At 45.8% G+C, this 17,113-nt stretch overlaps 2 protein-coding genes across 19 annotated transcripts in view; one reads left to right on the forward strand and one right to left on the reverse strand.

Annotated features, from left to right (window-relative positions):
- Positions 1-14,214, forward strand: part of LOC147199067 (mitogen-activated protein kinase kinase kinase kinase 3-like) — a 33,044-nt gene extending 18,830 nt beyond the window's left edge. For 3 of the 9 annotated variants that reach the window (XM_086121935.1, XM_086121926.1, XM_086121928.1), the window contains 20 exons: positions 1,466-1,518; positions 1,769-1,807; positions 2,616-2,690; positions 4,309-4,360; positions 4,493-4,859; positions 6,098-6,207; positions 6,364-6,405; positions 6,497-6,581; positions 6,951-7,030; positions 7,139-7,199; positions 7,376-7,493; positions 8,653-8,711; positions 8,874-8,977; positions 9,066-9,243; positions 10,264-10,332; positions 10,401-10,493; positions 10,601-10,671; positions 10,786-10,841; positions 10,928-10,975; positions 11,456-14,214. In XM_086121935.1, the coding sequence (XP_085978061.1) occupies positions 1,466-1,518; positions 1,769-1,807; positions 2,616-2,690; positions 4,309-4,360; positions 4,493-4,859; positions 6,098-6,207; positions 6,364-6,405; positions 6,497-6,581; positions 6,951-7,030; positions 7,139-7,199; positions 7,376-7,493; positions 8,653-8,711; positions 8,874-8,977; positions 9,066-9,243; positions 10,264-10,332; positions 10,401-10,493; positions 10,601-10,671; positions 10,786-10,841; positions 10,928-10,975; positions 11,456-11,543 (1,848 nt within the window). In that variant the 3' untranslated portion in view covers positions 11,544-14,214. The remainder of the gene's footprint in view (positions 1-1,465; positions 1,519-1,768; positions 1,808-2,615; positions 2,691-4,308; positions 4,361-4,492; positions 4,860-6,097; positions 6,208-6,363; positions 6,406-6,496; positions 6,582-6,950; positions 7,031-7,138; positions 7,200-7,375; positions 7,494-8,652; positions 8,712-8,873; positions 8,978-9,065; positions 9,244-10,263; positions 10,333-10,400; positions 10,494-10,600; positions 10,672-10,785; positions 10,842-10,927; positions 10,976-11,455) is intronic. The other 6 variants (XM_086121932.1, XM_086121933.1, XM_086121929.1 and 3 more) reach the window with 4 other exon arrangements.
- Positions 14,215-14,955: 741 nt separating this feature from the next.
- The window catches only part of arhgef33 (Rho guanine nucleotide exchange factor (GEF) 33), a 32,854-nt gene continuing 30,696 nt past the window's right edge, over positions 14,956-17,113 (reverse strand). For 8 of the 10 annotated variants that reach the window (XM_086121941.1, XM_086121942.1, XM_086121943.1 and 5 more), the window contains 4 exons: positions 16,649-17,055; positions 16,417-16,584; positions 15,629-15,750; positions 14,956-15,544 (listed from right to left, as the gene is read on the reverse strand). In XM_086121941.1, the coding sequence (XP_085978067.1) occupies positions 15,463-15,544; positions 15,629-15,750; positions 16,417-16,584; positions 16,649-17,055 (779 nt within the window). In that variant the 3' untranslated portion in view covers positions 14,956-15,462. The remainder of the gene's footprint in view (positions 15,545-15,628; positions 15,751-16,416; positions 16,585-16,648; positions 17,056-17,113) is intronic. The other 2 variants (XR_015102030.1, XM_086121944.1) reach the window with 2 other exon arrangements.

The following is a 17,113-nucleotide window of genomic DNA, read 5'->3' on the forward strand; positions in this document are numbered from 1 at the left end:
GAAGTTCACCTCGATCCGAGACATTGGACAGCTGAGTTAGTTGAGATGGAAAAAAAATCAAATGAAAGGTGCACCCTGTCGAATTCACACTGGAATGCTGGAAGTGGTTTCGCGGCTCGGGTGGCGCCAAACGGGCCGCCGCGGCCACCACGACGACCACATTAGGGCGCTCGGAAGACAATGATGAGGGCAGACGTCGTATAATTACGTTTGTTTTTCTGCCACTGCGGAGAACATGCGATTATCGGATGTCGGCGCGAGAGCGAGATGCGTTGTTATCCCAATGAGGGAAAGTTGTGGACGCCCTCAACGAAAGATGGGGGCCACCTCTTGTCTTCTAAGCTTTTCGGCTATCGCCGCGGAGTTGTTTTTGTGCATCCTTGTGGCGCTTGTCGAGTCATGCGAGACCGCGCAGAAATTCCACACGTGTTTCCTGAAGAAGTGGTTGATGTACTGTAGATGGCTGACCATGTGGACTCGCAACGCATTTGGTGAGGCCAGCTTGGGGCAAATGTCATGATTCATCAACGAGCGAGGTCACTAAAAAAATTGCAACATGGCCACTAGATGTCAGCACTCATCCTTCACACTGTGTTGGTATAATTCTAAATGTTATTGGTTTTGGAATGTGCAATGAATTACAAATCTAAAATGGTGGTAAGCTTAGCCGTGAAGCATAAATGTTGCTTATTTGTGAGTCTTCTCAGCCGCCCGAGGCCCGCCAACCACTGAAAGGCAGCTCCTGTGTTCATTCTTCTTTTGTCACATCGTCCATCCACTGCCTCCTTTTTTACCTTGCTTAGGTGGATATTCCACAATAATTTCAGCAAAGCTCCTGAAGCGTGAGGCTGCAGGGGGTCCCCCCCCCCCCCCTCACCCTCTCCCAGTGCACAGCAAATGATTGACACCCTATTAGTGCCACCTTCTGTCTTTGGTTGATTTTAATCTCCCTGTTTGTCAGTAATTCGTAACCGCTGTGCCTGATGGGGAAGCGATGCAGTTTCACTTCATTGGCCCAAAAGTAATTTATTTCATGACAAATGACGTATCATTGTCCATCTATCGATGCCATCGACCTAGAATAGAGTGACAGGCAGAATAATTAAATGGCTCTTCCACTAGATGGCAGAACGTACAATTAACCTGCATAGTCACCTGGAAACACTTGGAAAAATCCGATTTGAGCTTGACCGGCGTATTTTCAACTGTTTTTATGTGCTCAGCCTTGTCCCAGCTGCACCTGTAAGGCCACAATGTGAACACAAGCACAAGACCAAATCCACCATGTGCCTGAACGCGTTCCGAAATTGCACTTGGGAAAAACACTTGGCCGCCGTCGTCGAAGGCCCTGCTGTCGTTTGACAACAGGGGGCTTCAACTCTTGATTTTTATTGGGAACTCAAGTGCATTGCCGGTCATTTGGATGTGATGGCCCGATAGTGATGCCATTTTTGTCTTTTTATAGGACTTGCAGTTGGAGTACGGTCACGAGTCGCCCTGTCTGCTCGGAGGAAACAAGTAAGTCCTCCTGGCTTTGTGGCTTTCGCTGCCTTTGTGCCTCATTGTTCCTTCTTAGCATTCCTACTTGTATCGTCTTGGGATTGATTTCATTTGCAACTCCAGGGCACTTTGTATACATATTTGCTGTCTCACAAGAGGACGGATGACTGTCACGCAGTCTCGCCAAGACGAAGCGGGATTGAATTACTTCAAATGTGTACTTTCCTGCTACTAATAACTCCCTCGCGACTTGTTCCTCCCCATACAGGAGTCTTCTGAAATCGGTGGAGGAGGAGCTGCAGCAGAGGTGAGTCTGATCTCCTCCTCCACTCCCGCGTGCGTCTTGACTTGGCACCTTTTCGATCTTTTATTTATTTTTTTGTTGTTGCTGTCAGCCTATCATCGTTAACCAGCGATTAATCGGGTCTGATCACGCGCCATTAACAACTCCTCGCTGTTCACGGCCTGTCAGCGTTTTGCACTCTGCTGGGTTTTGGCTTGGCTCTTTTACTGTCGCCCGAGTTGAAAGGTTGCGCTTATTCACCGCATTCCCACAGAGCATGGCTTCCCACACACCGATACTCACACTCCACATACGCACACGTTTGTCGTTGTTAATTCAAAGACTGCAGCGGGCGTCTTAAGCGATGACACTGGCAAATCTGCGGGGATTCTTCTTGCCTTGTTTTTTTCCAAACGGCAATCTGTCGCTATATGTGCATTCCTGATTCTGTCAGTCATCACGAGTGCACCACTCATGTTAATCATTTGGTGATTTCAGCCCTTAAATGCAAGATGGAAAGAATTCAAGTTGGTCTATGAGGAATGGAACTCTCTTTTTTTTTTAAGACTCACAATACTTCAGGAAATTAGGCTCTTTCATTGTTGAGTTTGTAAGAAGTTGTTTGAAGTGTTGGCGGTTTGTGGTCAAAGCTTCACACAGCTCTAACCCCCCCCGCCCCCCACCCTTTGACCTCTCTTCCTCATCTTCCACTTCCTCCTCTTCCCGTTGTCATGTCCGACCACCTTTTGCTTGCGTCCCTTCTCCCTTCATCTTTCCCACCTCGAATCCCCGAAATCTCCCCTCCCCTTCCTATCTCCACCTCCGCTCCCAGGGGCCATGTGGCACACTTAGGGGATGATGAGGATGAGGAGGATGATGGTGCAGATGATGATGAAACTCACACTCAGTAAGTTCCCCAGTCAGAGAACGGGAAGCCTCTCCGTCCTCGTTTCCCTCCCTTGCCCGCATCAAAACGTGGATGAGGAGCGGAGGGAGGAGGAGGAAGGCTTCCTGTTTGGCGCGACTGTTTCATCTGCGCATCTTGATGCAGCACACCGCACCATCACGCAACCTATGCCACCCGTGTGTGTGTGGGTGTGTGCGTGTGTGTGTGCGTGCGCATCTTGGCAGCTTTTCATCTTTCCATAGATTGCCCTAACCCTAAAACTCACCTGGACGCCATTATTTTTGCATGTTTCTGCTGCTATTTATTTTTCCAAATCTTAACAACCCTAACAGGATGCTCCTATAACACACTCAAGATGAGCGCGAATGGTGACTGGGTTCCAGTTTAGGGTCAGAGTGTAGCTTTGGTGTCAGTGATCTTTGTTTGCCTTTTGTACCCACCACCATCTCTCTGTGCTTCCTCGTGTGTGTGCGCATATATGCCAATACTGCTCGCAGCATCTTTATCAGGTATTCGTTGACAAGCGTTCTCATGCCTTCCTTTGCAAAAGCCAAGGTGGAAAGGCTTTTGTTGTTCTGTGCTTTGCTTGATGCGCCCCCACCCCCACCCCCACCTCAAAAGCTGGATAATCACCAATTCATGGGCAGAAACTCGTGCTTATTTCTGCGTTGTCGTCATTATCCAGCCGCTGTCCATTTTCATTTACGTGTTCGTATCAGTCATGTCGCTTTCATTCACGAGCCAGTTCAAATAAATGTGTACTCTTATGAAGCAGAATGGAGTTCAAACTCTTGTCACCGTAGTGCTGATGTTGTCATAACCGCATTTCCAAATTGACTTGCTAGCACCTCCCCGTGTAGAAGAGTTTCAAGAAAAATGCGAGCCCACATAAAGGGGAGGATAGCAAAGCCTTGTTTGTATTTTCACTTATGAAGGCAGCACTTCCCCAGGCTGATAAATTTGTGCTTTATCAATTTGTTAGCTTATCCGTGCATGTGGCGCATGCATGAAATACAAATCCCCTCCAAACCCCGCGGCGACAACTCGGACAAACATTTAATAAGCTATAACCGCTCACGCGGTTAGCCGATGCTAATCTGTGCTAACACTGCAGCTCTGCTAACCATTTGGCTTTCACTTGATATTGCTTTTGTTTCGTCTCCTGGAAAAGGGCAGAACTTTGCCCAGGCTATCTGCCAAGTCATGGGCAGACAATCGCAGTGAACTTGACAGTATTGTGTAAATTGTGACATCACAGTCGGGTGAAATTCGGAGTTGCTTGCTCATGGAAGCATTTTCAGAACATAAGCATAAGCCAAACTGTGGCGTTTCTTTTTTGTTTTGTTTTGGTTTTTTTACTTCGGGACCCGGATTTGGCACCTCTAGAAATAAGCAGCTAACCAACTTACGCGGTTGTTTAATTTCACACTTCATGTGTGGGCATGCACTACAGAGAACTAATTATTTGCAATTAAAAATTCACTTTTCAATAATATGTCCCCTTTAATTGATTTTACATCCGAAACAATAGTTGTAGTACCGTTAACTTAAAATGTGATGCACTGTCCTGTGGTGCAAAGTCAGTGTCACTCTCTCTTCACCTTTTCTCACCGTATAGTAAAATGAACACTATCCTGAGACCAAAGGTCCCGCCCCCGCTTCCGCCCAAGGTAGGTGTCAGACCTGTAGTAAGAAAAAAACAAGTTTTTTTTTCTTCAGTGGAACAGTTCATTCTAACAATAGAGGGGCAAAGTGTGGGGAAAAAAAAAATTCTCAGCCCCTTTTTGATTCCGCTTCCCTAGCCCAAGTCCATCAGCTCACCCCAGCCCAAACAGGACGACAGCCAATCGCACAGCGAGGACGACGGCGGCGGCGGCGGGACCATCAAGCGCTGTCCAGCCCCGCAGACGGCCAGCCCCGCCAAGCCCGCCTCCAACGTGCCCCCGCGGCCGCCGCCCCCGAGGCTGCCGCCGCACCGCCGGAGCAGCCTAGGTAACGAGACCGCGAGCGAGCGCTTGGACGCAGACACCTGCGCCCCGGAGGACGATGGGAGCTTTAGGCATTTCTGGGAGTGGCTCCACACGCCTCACACAGAGGAGGAGCTGGAGGAGGCGTGGGAGGTGCTGAAGGAGGTGAAAGAGGAGCAGGAAAAAGAGAATGAGGATGAGAGTAAGAGCCCGTAGTTTGATCGAATCCTTTTGCTCCACCCCCTCCAGTTGTCCTCTCCGACTGATTTATCTGTCCCATGAGTCTATTAATAGCAGTCCTTTTAATGTCCCCTGGACTGTGTTCGGAATCACTCCCGATCCACTACGCTGTGCCATACGAAATGAGTTTGCCATCTTGTCGTGCTGTCCGAATGTGTAGCGAGTAGGAATGAAAGCAAAAGACGAAAATATGCCCACTAATTCGATTCCCCGGCATCGTGGTTTGCATGGCGATTCCACCAGCTCGGCTGCTGGTTAGGCCGCTTAGAGCGCATCTTGTCTGATACTCTGATATTTTCCAAGCGATGCAAAAAGTGCATTCTACTTTTTGTTCTCTTGAGATAATTGGAGAAGTTTGTCAGTCACTTACTGAACTTTTGTAGTTATACTAAAAGTGCATTACAAATTATAAATTCGGATCTTCTGTCCATCACACAATAAGAATCAATAAGATAATCAATAAGGGATCAGATGAGTAAGTGGCAGCAATAATGGAATCGGGATTGCAAATGTTTCTTTTCTCAAGTCCCATCTCTGATGGGGAGTGTAAATGATCACCTGCTTAAGCGCCGTCAGCGTATCCCCCCCGCAAATGGTAAAAGTCGCGAACAAGGTACGGTCGCTTTAAAATCAATGTTTCCCCCGTCGTGTGTGTTGTGCTGATACAGAAAAAGCAACCGTCACATGCAGTTGGAAATGAGAAGTGCGTTTTATGTGTAAATGGTGTACAATGCGCTCATCTCAAAACAGTATTGAAATGACTGAATTAAAAAAAACAACAACAACATTAAATATAGTGATGAGGGAATGATTCCGAACACAGCCCGTGTGTCTGTAGTTCTTTTTACCCATCAGCTTTTCGCTCTGCCCTGACACTAATGACTCTACACCTGATTGGTTGCTGCCACTCATTTAACAGCGGCCGGCGAGCCCTCCCAATGAGGATGAAGGAAGAGGAGAGAACTTGTTCTCGGAAAATAAAAGAATAAAGATGACGTTTCACACGGCTGCATTTATCGTGCGAGCCTGCTCCCTTCTTCCCTCCCTCCCCACCATCCCTCCACCCGCCTTGTAGTCAGTTTTCGCTCTCTATGTCGTCAGTCCCGTGAGTCCAACGATGCACGATCTCCTTCAAGCTTCACCCCAGACTGACGCTTTTTTGTGTGTGTGTGTGTGTGTGTGTGTGGCGTATATCTGCAGGGAACGGCCTGAGCGCCTCACACAATGGTGAGCGCAACAGTCCTGCAGACAGACAACAGTCCACGATGCCCCCTAGTGTCCCCATACGGAAGGACAAGAAGGATGTTCCGGTAATTTGTTCATCACCGAGTATCACGAGTCTTAGTAAATGATTTCAGAGCAGAAAGAAAGTCGCCTCATAAGAAAACAGAAATATGTTATCGTCATATTTCTTTTTAAAAATGTGCATTTTCCACTTTGTGTGTTTGCGTGTCAATCGATGTCAGATGCCAAGTAGCAACGGGCTCCCACCTACACCCAAAGTCCATGTAAGTGTTTCCGTGAACTTGCAGGTGTTAAGAATTGATCTCTGAGATTATTCGTCGTTTTCAATCACACCTCCTGCGCCGGCGTTTGCAGATGGGTGCGTGTTTCTCCAAGGTGTTCAATGGCTGCCCTCTCAAGATTCACTGTGCCACCTCCTGGATCAACCCCGACACCAGAGGTAACAAATATAAAGGAGGGATATTTTGAATTTGAATAAAGTTAATCGATGGACTTATGACAATATAAAGGCAAAAACAAAATCGGAATATAAAAGAAGAAAAATAAAATTGACAAAAAAAAGGAGGAATGAATCATACAATTCGCACAAATTAATCGAAAGACATGGGAGGAAGTAAAAACAAAATCCTACCTCAGTCTTGATAGTACAAAATGTTCATTGCAGCTCCGCTTACCTTTTTGACTTCGACATGATCGTCCCTCAGACAGCGTCGTCCGGCTGTAGCTTGAAAGTGGCATATCTTCCCCCAGGCTAGCCGCCGGCTCATGTTGCGTTTGTCCAGCTTGTTGTTGTTGTGCGTTGTTTCAGATCAATATTTGATATTTGGCGCAGAAGAGGGAATTTACACACTGAACCTGAATGAGCTGCATGAGACCACAATGGAACAGGTGAGTCATGCGCTTCCTTATTAGTATGTGGTAGATACTTTGGGTGGAGTCACAAACTGTACGGCATTTTGTAACAACAACATGCCTTGCCCCCTTGTGTCTGCGTAGCTTTTCCCTCGCCGCTGCACGTGGTTGTACGTCATGAACAATAATCTTCTCTCAGTATCCGGTAAGTCATTTCACATTTTGTCACACGGCAATTAGTGACAGCCATCAATTTTCCCTAACCAACAATTAACTCATTCAGTACTAGCCAATTCTGGACCAAGTCTGAAAAGACGTTTAAAAACGTCTTTGGGAGTGAATGAGTTGAAGGGTGCTTCATTTGTGCCTTTGCGTGTCTAGGAAAAGCCTCCCAGCTGTACTCTCACGGCCTGCCGGGACTCTTCGACCAGGCCAGGCAGCTGCAGAAGTTACCCGTAGCCATTCCCACACACAAGCTGCCTGATAAGATGATACCCAGGTAAAGGCTCCAAATAGCACCAATTGTACAATCCAAATTTTAAATATTTGCTCCCCGTTTGAATGAATGGAAACTCAGGTCAATCCCTTGATGGTTGAATTGTCATTCTTTCAAAAATATATCATTGCACAGCTGCTGGTTTCAATAATGCGTATAAAATAGTTTGTATGTTGCCATGTCCACGCTAAAAATACAATCATCCTTTCATGACCCCAGCAGGGAATTCGGAATATAATGTATTCATATCATAAATTCCTCCTATTAATAGCAAAAGAGTTCAATCTTTTCATGATAGTCATCGCTGAATTTGCGCATAACTTTCAAGGTAGCCAATGAAAAGGGCTCTCACGTCATGATAAAATACGGAACTGTAGCTGACATCACATAAGCTCACATAATTGTCACGTTGCGTGGTGGTGGACCCCAAAAAGCAGGCAGGAGGGAGGAGCAGGGTGTACTTGAAGAAGTGTATTGATAAAACACAGAAAACAAAATCCAAAAACAATCATAGTCCAAAGTAGCAAACAAAAATAGCAACTGAAGCTAAAACAGAACCGTGACCAAAACAAACCTGACAGCAGCAAAGGAACAGCAAACAAACGAACATGACAGTAGCAAACAGCAACAATGACCCGACAATGGGTGGTCGGGCTGGGAGTCCTTTTAAAGCACTGATTACCTAATGACCAACAGGTGTGCAGCAGGTGTGCAGCTGCAGGGGGAGCCCTACAGTGCCACCTGTTGGTCCCAAACCGAATCATGACAATAATAATGATAATATGAATTATCTTGCCAGCAGAAAGTGTGCCACCCTTCTGGTAGGAAAACAAACGGTATTATTCCAAAGTGACACAAAATGATATTTTCACATCATTGGCCAAGAGTTCAATATTTAGGGTTTCGTCTCATTTCTGGACAGGTTTTAGATTTTTGTCAGATGTTTTGTTTGTCCCTCCGTGAAATTGGAGGCGTGATTCCGAACCGTTTGACTGCTCTCGAGTACGTCACCTAAGAGATGAACGAACCTTGTTTTGTTTGTTTGTTGGCGGGTTGCTAAATTTGGATAAAACTCTTGACGTCACTAAATAATTACCAACGCAATTAAAGAAATACTGTAGTCACTTTTTAAGTTGCACTATTGTATTTTTTTCTTGAACAGGAAGTTTGCCGTTTCCACGAAAATTCCAGACACTAAAGGGTGCCAAAAATGTTGCGTGGGTGAGTATTTTTATCCCCCACAAATCGGTAGCATGAATGTTTCAAATTGCATCGTGGCGTGAAAGGCAATTCATATTTTCAAAGTGTGCGGTGTTGTGATGCTGTAAGATGATGTCACCGCCGTGAACCTCGTGTCTCCATTATTGCTGTTTGGGTGTGCAGTGCGCAACCCGTATACAGGCCACAAGTACCTCTGTGGGGCCTTCCAGTCCCACGTCATGCTGCTGGAGTGGGTGGAGTCCATGCAGAAGTTCATGCTCATCAAGGTCACAATGACATTTTCCGTGTTTTGAATCACCGTTGGCTGCTCTGTGAATTCAAACTCATCTTTTTTGGGGCGGGGGTGCGAAACAGACCATCGACTTCCCTCTGCCATGCCCGCTGGAAGTGTTTGAGATGTTGGTGGTCCCAGAGCAGACTTACCCGCTCATCTGCGTGGCCGTCAGTAAAGGGAGCGAGCTCAACCAAGTGGTCCGCTTCGGCACGGTCAACCCCAACCCCAACGCTACCTCCTCCTGGTTCACAGAGACTGGTGAGAACGCACCCCTCTCGCATGCGTCAATTGCAATGAGCCCGCAATTAGACAGTGCCGCGGAAATGCCACAATGACTCCAATGCCCTGAAGCACTCCACTCCACAAGTTGCAAGAAAGAATGGTTAGCCAATCTTAACAGATGGATTTATACGACGCCGGCCCACAATCCTTGTGCTGTTTTTGTTTTTTGTTTTTTTCTGAATTGAATGGGTGTGTAGCAACCACCATATGGGCGGGTAGTCGAATAGCCAGAAGCCAACCAATGTCACCATGGTGCCAAATCTTAGCATGCTTTTTGCCTAAAGCATTAAAAGGCTTTTAAGTGTTGGCTATTTAAACACAAACAGTGTGGCAAAACACATGTATACCAATAATCTAACATTGCTCATATATTTTTTGTTTTGCAAAAAGGGATTCATGTTACTGTAGTTTATTATACTGCTCCCCGGTGGCTAATTTTTTTTTAAAATTAGTTGTGTTTTTCTAAAGTACAATATTATAGAGTGCGACCTTCCTTTAAGAAAGGATGATACATTTTTTGTTAGTTTTTTTTTAGGGGACGCTGGAACGGATTAATGGTGTTTCCATTCATTTCATTGGGAACAGATGATTTCCAATGCGACCGGTTTGAGTTTCATCATTTCATCACGGCCTAGCATAAAAGCACGGAGATCTTTTACCAGGAGCTCTTGTGGTGACTCAGAATCCTTCCCTTGCTCCTTCCACAAACACGCGGACGCACACACACACACATACACAAGATCAACGCAATCTGTCCACTGCCGGCGCCAAGCCTCCGATGACTCGGACCAAAAAGCCTAAAATGTCACTGTGGACCTGAGTATCACGACCCTTGTGAGGATAAAGCGGATCGGAAAATGGATGGATGATTAGGCTCTGTTTTAGTCTTTTTGGAATGTGGTTGAAGATGAATTCATTGTTCCATTCTCGTCGATGTCTTGTGTCCCGCTTGATTTTTGGTTCCGTAGTCTCCAAGTGTGTTTTTTCTCGCCACAGACACGCCTCAGACGTGCGTGATCCACGTCACGCAGCTGGAGAGGGACACCATCCTCGTCTGCCTCGACCGTGAGTCCACCTGCAGGTCTTTACGACGACTCCCGGTAAAGCAAACACTTCTCATTTCTCCGAGTCAGGGTGTATCAAGATCGTCAACCTCCAGGGCCGACTGAAATCCAGCAGGAAGTTGTCGGCCGAGCTCACGTTCAACTTCCAGATCGAGTCCACAGGTAAGAAAAAAATATTTGGAACGCATTCAACTCGAAGTTAAAGTAGCACTGTACTTAAATGAAAGGCAACGATATTCTGTGGTAGCCATTTTGTTTTTTCCTCACAGTTTGTCTCCAGGATAGCGTGTTGGCCTTCTGGAGGCATGGCATGCAGGGGCGGAGTTTCAAGACCAACGAGGTGAGCCGGGTTTCTTTTTGCAGAACCCACATCGCTGTGTTTTTGTTTTGTTTTGTTTTTGTATGTAATGTACTGTAAATCTGTTTTGTTTTGTGCATTGTGCATTGCGTCAAGATCACGCAGGAGATCTCGGACAGTACGCGTATCTTCAGACTACTGGGGTCAGACAGGTGGGCATATGTGCATGCGCGCGCGCACACACACACACGCACACTCTGTGGGGCATTAACATTGTCTGATGCCTTCTCACAAAAAGACGAGATGACCACAGAGATCCCCATGACAGAGGCGTCACTGTGGCAAGGTATCCCCGACTCTCTGTTGGGACTTTTGAGGCCTGCTGACATTGAACATTTTGGACTGTTGGAGAGGAAGTGTGTGTGGGGGTTTTGTTTTTTTGTTTTTTGTGGGTAAGGGGACGGACGGTTCTTGCTTGGTGAGAGTGAAGACGCCAAAAGTCTGCTAGTGTTGCTTTGAACAGCAATTGTAAGTCGATGAGCAGCTTTGGAAAGAAACGAAGAAAGTTTTATTTTGGTGTCTGCACACTCGCGTTTTAACGTCCTTGTTTGATGACTTCATCTTTTCTTTGGGGTCTTCCCGTGGTGATAAATCACAGCACTTTAGGCCGTGTTCATTCAAACGCGCGGGCATTTTTCAAACTTTTTGGGGGGTGGGTCAGTGAAGCAAATAATGCAAAAATGCTTTGTTTTGCACTTGACAGCCTGCAAATCATTTTAGTTTTTAATCCATTCTCATCTCTATGCGCATATTTGTTATTTTTCAGGGTGGTGGTGCTGGAGAGTCGGCCGACCGACAACCCGACAGCCCACAGCAACCTGTACATCCTGGCGGGCCACGAAAACAGCTACTGACACACTCGCTCACGCACACAGATACACACACACATGCTAACAGGACACCACCTCCACCCCCCCCCCCCCCCCTGCATTAAGAGCCTAGCAACTAGCAAAGGGGAATGCACCTCCCCCCTCCCCCCGCCCACCTGCAACCCCCTTTCCACAGTGTCAGAGAGACGCCGCGGTGCGTTCAAGGGCAGATGACTTACGTACGACACAATCCTGCTCATGATGCCCAACCAGGAGGTCGAACCTCCCACACCACTTGTACTACTTCGTTGTACACATTGCGCTACTACTGCGGCCATCTTGCACAGACCCAGCCCCCTCACTTTTATTTATTGTGGCATGATGTTAATCCGCCAGCAGGACGACAACTCTCCTGGTTTTATTGTGCGTGGAGAGAAAAAAAAAAAAGGGGGGGGGGAAGGCTTTCGGCCACCTCCGCTTAGCAACAACAGCCACATAAGTGCTTAACTGATGTCTATTTAATTGATGTACATATAAATGTAGTATTTTTGGACAGATATGAACACTAAAACTGCTCGTGTGTAGTTAGGCGTGTGCGTAGTTGCCCGGCACAAACAAACAAACAAGCAAACAGTCAGATGGCGGACAGACGGACAGACGAGGGGAAGTAGGCGACTCTCTTCCTGGTTCCCTGATATGTGACAAGGAAGCAGTGTGTGGACCTTTCGAGATACGGTATGCAGATACGCTATGACGACTGGTTCATTCTATTTTTTTTTTTTTTTAAACAAACATATTTCATTTTTATGCAGTTCTGATCATAAGGCTTTTTATGTTTGTTTGTTTTATTTGAACCACTGGTGTTAAACATTTGCACAGAGAAAAGGGTGTGAGAGAAATGTGATGTCATTACGCGCGTGGATGCGCGAGTGTGTGTGCGTGTGTGTTAAAAATGTGCGTCTGTACATACATCTGGTCCATAGCAAGCATCATGAACGTCGGTTTTCTCCTTTTTGCGTTTTAAAATGACTGAAGGGTTTTGTTTTGTTTTTTTGGTCACGTGATAATATTTGGATCAAATATAAACGTAAAACTAAAAGGAGCTTTTGGATCATGTTAAAACGTTCCCTCTTTGCTACAACAACAACAAAACTGTAGGAAAATGTAAAACTGTAGTAGCAAAAGTTTCTCTTCTGAGCGGTGTGATTTGATGTCGCGCAACGCAATCATCATGCCGCATCTTTTTTGGGTGGTTTCCCCTTTTTAATGATCTCTTTAAGCGGTCTCATTAGCAACTTTAACCAGAGATCAAGCTTGCTTTTGTTTTTTGCAAGTGTCTGCCCCCACCCCCCAATTCGTTTTGAAGGCACATGACGTTCATGTGGTGTAGTTTGCTTTCTGGCCTACCCCCAAAGAAGTTCCTCCTTGTGCACGGTCATCATTTGCGAACCCCGAAGGTTCCTCAACAGCATAGCAGGAAATCGTATTGAAAATGTAACCGACTGAGTTGGAGCCAGTAGAATATTGTCACGTTCTCCTCCATGACAGCGCATGCAGCGTGCATCCTGGTTTTTTATTTTTTTTATTAAAATAATGGACTTCCCTCTCCAAGTAAACCCGGCGCTGGCCCGGCCGCCCCCGAGATTGTAACTCCAGCCTTGCTCAAGGGACGGACGGACACCTGGCGTCACGACCGAGCGCTGAAGCGCTTGGCCAGCCAAACCTCCAAAAGTCCCAAGGTTGCCTTCCCACGATGAACATCCGGCGTTTTTTTTTTTTAATTTTCAGTGAAAATGGAAGCAACACCCATCCTTGACTCGTCATCGGTTGCCGGGTGATGCTCGATATGCTGTTGTGAACACATTTCTCTTCAGTAATTGCTCTTCTTGACCTTGAGTCCGAACTTTGCCGGACACTTGTTCTTGCTCGACCTCCTCACGTGTCCATTTAAGCTGCTGTGTACGATTTGCCCGTTGTTCTCCCAGGAGAGGAATGTGTGGTGAGTCTTTGAATTTCCAAAGCAGGGTCAATTTAGGAAACATCTGAAAGTGAGAATGAAGGCAAACTTGAACGTAAACTGGCCATTCCGGTGGCGCGTGTGATGTCTGGACAAGATGGAGAAACGGTCTCTCCTTGTTTGTATTTTGGGAAGCTGTGAAATGTCTACCAGAAGAGAACTGAATTATATTGTCCAAAACGTAATCGTGAGTCGTCGTCCCCCCCCCCCTCCACGAATGATCACGTGGATGTTAAAATGCGGAATTGACTCATTTCATGTAAAACCCACACCGTGTCAATTTAGATTCAGTCGGCCTCGTGATGTTGTGGATTTGTCACGCCACATTTGACAATATGAATGAGACATTTCCACTGAAATGTTTCTAATTTTACCTCCTGTTACAAAAAAAAAAAATGCCCCAATATTTTTTACTCTTACCACCCAGCATATTTAATGTGAACACTGACACAAACACACACTAAATGTCCGACTTTCATCTGTTCCGTTTTGACGCTTTTGTTTATTTTTTATTTTTGCGTCACACACGTTTTTGTTTTGTTTTTTCACGCTGCAATACGCACGTTATGACATGTATATAGTGTAAAATAAAAATGGGTTTGTTTTACATACTGTACAATTGCCTATAATTTTGTTTTGAGAAGTGTAACAAGATTTATGAGGATGAGAGGTTAACACATTAAAAAAAAAAAGATGGGATGCCATATTTCAAATGGTCATTTTGTTGGTTCGATTTAGGGCCCAAACGATTAATCGGTCATCATTAGCGCTTTTAAAATGGGCAAAATTCTGCAATTTTTTTTTCGACTTTCACACATTTTATTTTAGTTACATGACAATCTGAGACAAAGATAACGACATTTTTTTTTGCAGATTCTGTTCTGTGCTGTAAAATTAAACGACTGCTAAACTGTTGTGATACACTCAAACTTAAGGCCCGGGGGCCAGATCTGGCCCGCCAAATCATTTTATGTGGACAGCGAAAGCAAATCGAGCATGTCAAGTTCCATGATCCTTTCTAAAATGTCTCCCAAAACTTGAAATTCCCACATATAATAAATAAGAGAGATATTCTACTCCTTTTCTTGTTACCAAACCCCTCATGATAGTAACTTAAACAATAGTTGAATCAACAGTTATTCCTGACTTCTTCATATGGTTTCAGTCATGACAGCCCACCAAGTGAAACGCTAACTAAAATGTGGCCCGTGCCAAAAATGAGTTTGACACCCCTGACTTAAATGTCCGTCCTGTAATTGCTCTGTTTAATAAGGGACTGAAAAGTATTTTAGTCATTCATTTTACATTTTTCAAATTAATTGGCTCATTAATCACTTACCGGAATTTCGCTCTGAACAATATCGAAACTGGCATCGGCCTCAAAAAAAAAAATCCATCTTGGTCGGTCGTAGTTTATAGTGAATCAATAATTCAATGCCGCGTGTTGCCAAGTGAAGAAATACATTTGACATTTATTTGTAATAAAATGATACTTAACATCAGCTTACTTGTAATTTTAAATGCAAAAAAAAAAAAAAACAAATACAAATTGTCCTTAATTTCTTCATCAAATTAATTTCAGAAGCGCTAGTCCAGACATAGAAACGTATGCGTGTCTACAATTCGATCAGCACTATATGTCTAAATTGAAGCTAAAGCCTTCACATTTGTGAATCCCCTGCAAAAATCTTGACACTTTGGCCTTGCTGTATCGTCCACCTGCTTCTGAGTTAGCCAAATTTGCCTTCCCGTTCAAAACTCAACTCCTCGAAGAACCATGTGGAGGTGAGTTGAGACTTCGTTGCCATTTTGTTGCGCTTATAAAACTTTTGCGGCCGTGTCAATTTTTCGCTCTTTTTGAATTGTAGTTCTTCCACCTGTTGCGCTTTCTTTCGGTGCGGTGGATAATCAAAGCGTATTGTGGTGCATATGCGGTTTCACACGCGCTCACACCGCAGTCCCTCTGATGTCCGCTTGTTGATTTTCGTGACCTTTCTCTGCCGCCTTGTCCTTCTTGTCGTCGCCGCCCCTGTTAGAAAGCAACGGTTTCATCATCGGGGACGCCCTACTTTTTTATTGGACGAAAAACAAAACACGGCGTCCCACTTCTTACTTCTTCTTAAAGAGTTTCTTGAAGGAGCTCCGAAAGCCTCCCTTGTCTTGCTTGCGGCTGCGCTCGCTGAAGGGCGTGTGGTGGTGGGTCTCCTCACCCCCCCACGGCTGCGTGGCCTGGTCCTGACAAAAGCAGTGAGCGCAAAGACGTGGGAGTAAATCTCAAGTCTTAAATCTTCTAACTTTCAAGCTAGTGCCAAGTGACCGGAGCAAAAACTAAACCGGTCTCAATTTTTTTTTTTGTCTTCTCAGTGAAACTGACGTAAATTTCAGCAAGGGCTACTTTCTGATTTACGCAGACATTTTTTAAATTTAATTTTATTTTTTTTTGCTGTTTTATTCTCACGGTTCCACCGTGACTCAAGTGGGGCAACAAAAAGAAATTTCTCGTCAAAATTTGGTAAAAAAAAAAAAAGTTTTTTAAATCCCAGTGTTCTTAAGTTTGTATGTTGAAAATGAGCATGCCACTTTGCGCTTCATGAGAAAGGAGCAAACATCATGAGTTCTTCCCCAGACACATTTTTCCCAATTTTTTAAATTCCAAGACAAGAAGATAAACGAAATACACACACCACATTCTTCAGAATTTAACCACGACCGAAAGATTTGTGATCATTTGTGTAGCCCCATGAGAGCAAAAAAAAATCTGCACCAAACTTGTGACCGTTCCATCGTAATTCCTCTTCCGAATTTTTTCTCACGATTATCACCCAAATGTCCTTGTCGCATCTTTTGTGCTCAAAAATGCAACGTGGCGCTTGATCACGCCCATCGGTACGTTTCCCCCACCAAACCGAGCAGCCCGTGAAGGTCGTCGCTCGGCTTTTCGCCATCCTTCCTGCTCCCCGGCGAGCTGTGGATCTTGCGAGGTGTGGCGCACCCTCTGCTGCCCTGCCGCTCCAGTTTGGCGTGGCCGCCGTCCATCGCCGCGCTGTCCATCTGCAGGCCGTTCAACGACTGCAAAAGACGGAAAACGCCTCGATGAGTTGCCGAGAATCTTCCGCGGCTGATCTTCTCTCACCTTGCTTTTTTTGCGCTGGCTGGCCTGAAGGGGGCGCGGGTGAGCGTTATGCATCAGCGCAGCCTCGTTCGGAAGTTTGTTGTACCCTTTGCCCGACGCGTCCCGGTTTGTCTGCACATGGCGCGACGGGGTCGCGGGAGCTTTCGGACACTTGACGAAGGCGATGTCGATGGACGAGTCGGACGAGGCCGAGGAGAAGGGATCTAACGCGGACGCTTCGTGGAGGGAGCTCCTTTCCTCCTCGTAGAGACACTCCAGCCCCGGGGGGTCCGGCGGGAGAAGGAACTCCTCCAAGGCGTCGGCCAGAGCCGAGCCCGGCTGGACCTGCCTGAATGCCGAGATTCGCGAAGGCGGATGATGCTGGAAAGAGCGCTCGGATGCTTCGGTTTCGGGAATGCTGCTCAGACCTGGAAGCCAAAAAGGTTGGCGAGGTCATTCCGATTTGCATTGATTGATTTTTACAGG

The sequence above is a fragment of the Hippocampus guttulatus genome, chromosome 10 (genome assembly GCF_054856545.1).
Source record: "Hippocampus guttulatus isolate MCC_2025c chromosome 10, RoL_Hgut_1.0, whole genome shotgun sequence".
Taxonomy (NCBI): Eukaryota; Metazoa; Chordata; class Actinopteri; order Syngnathiformes; family Syngnathidae; genus Hippocampus; species Hippocampus guttulatus.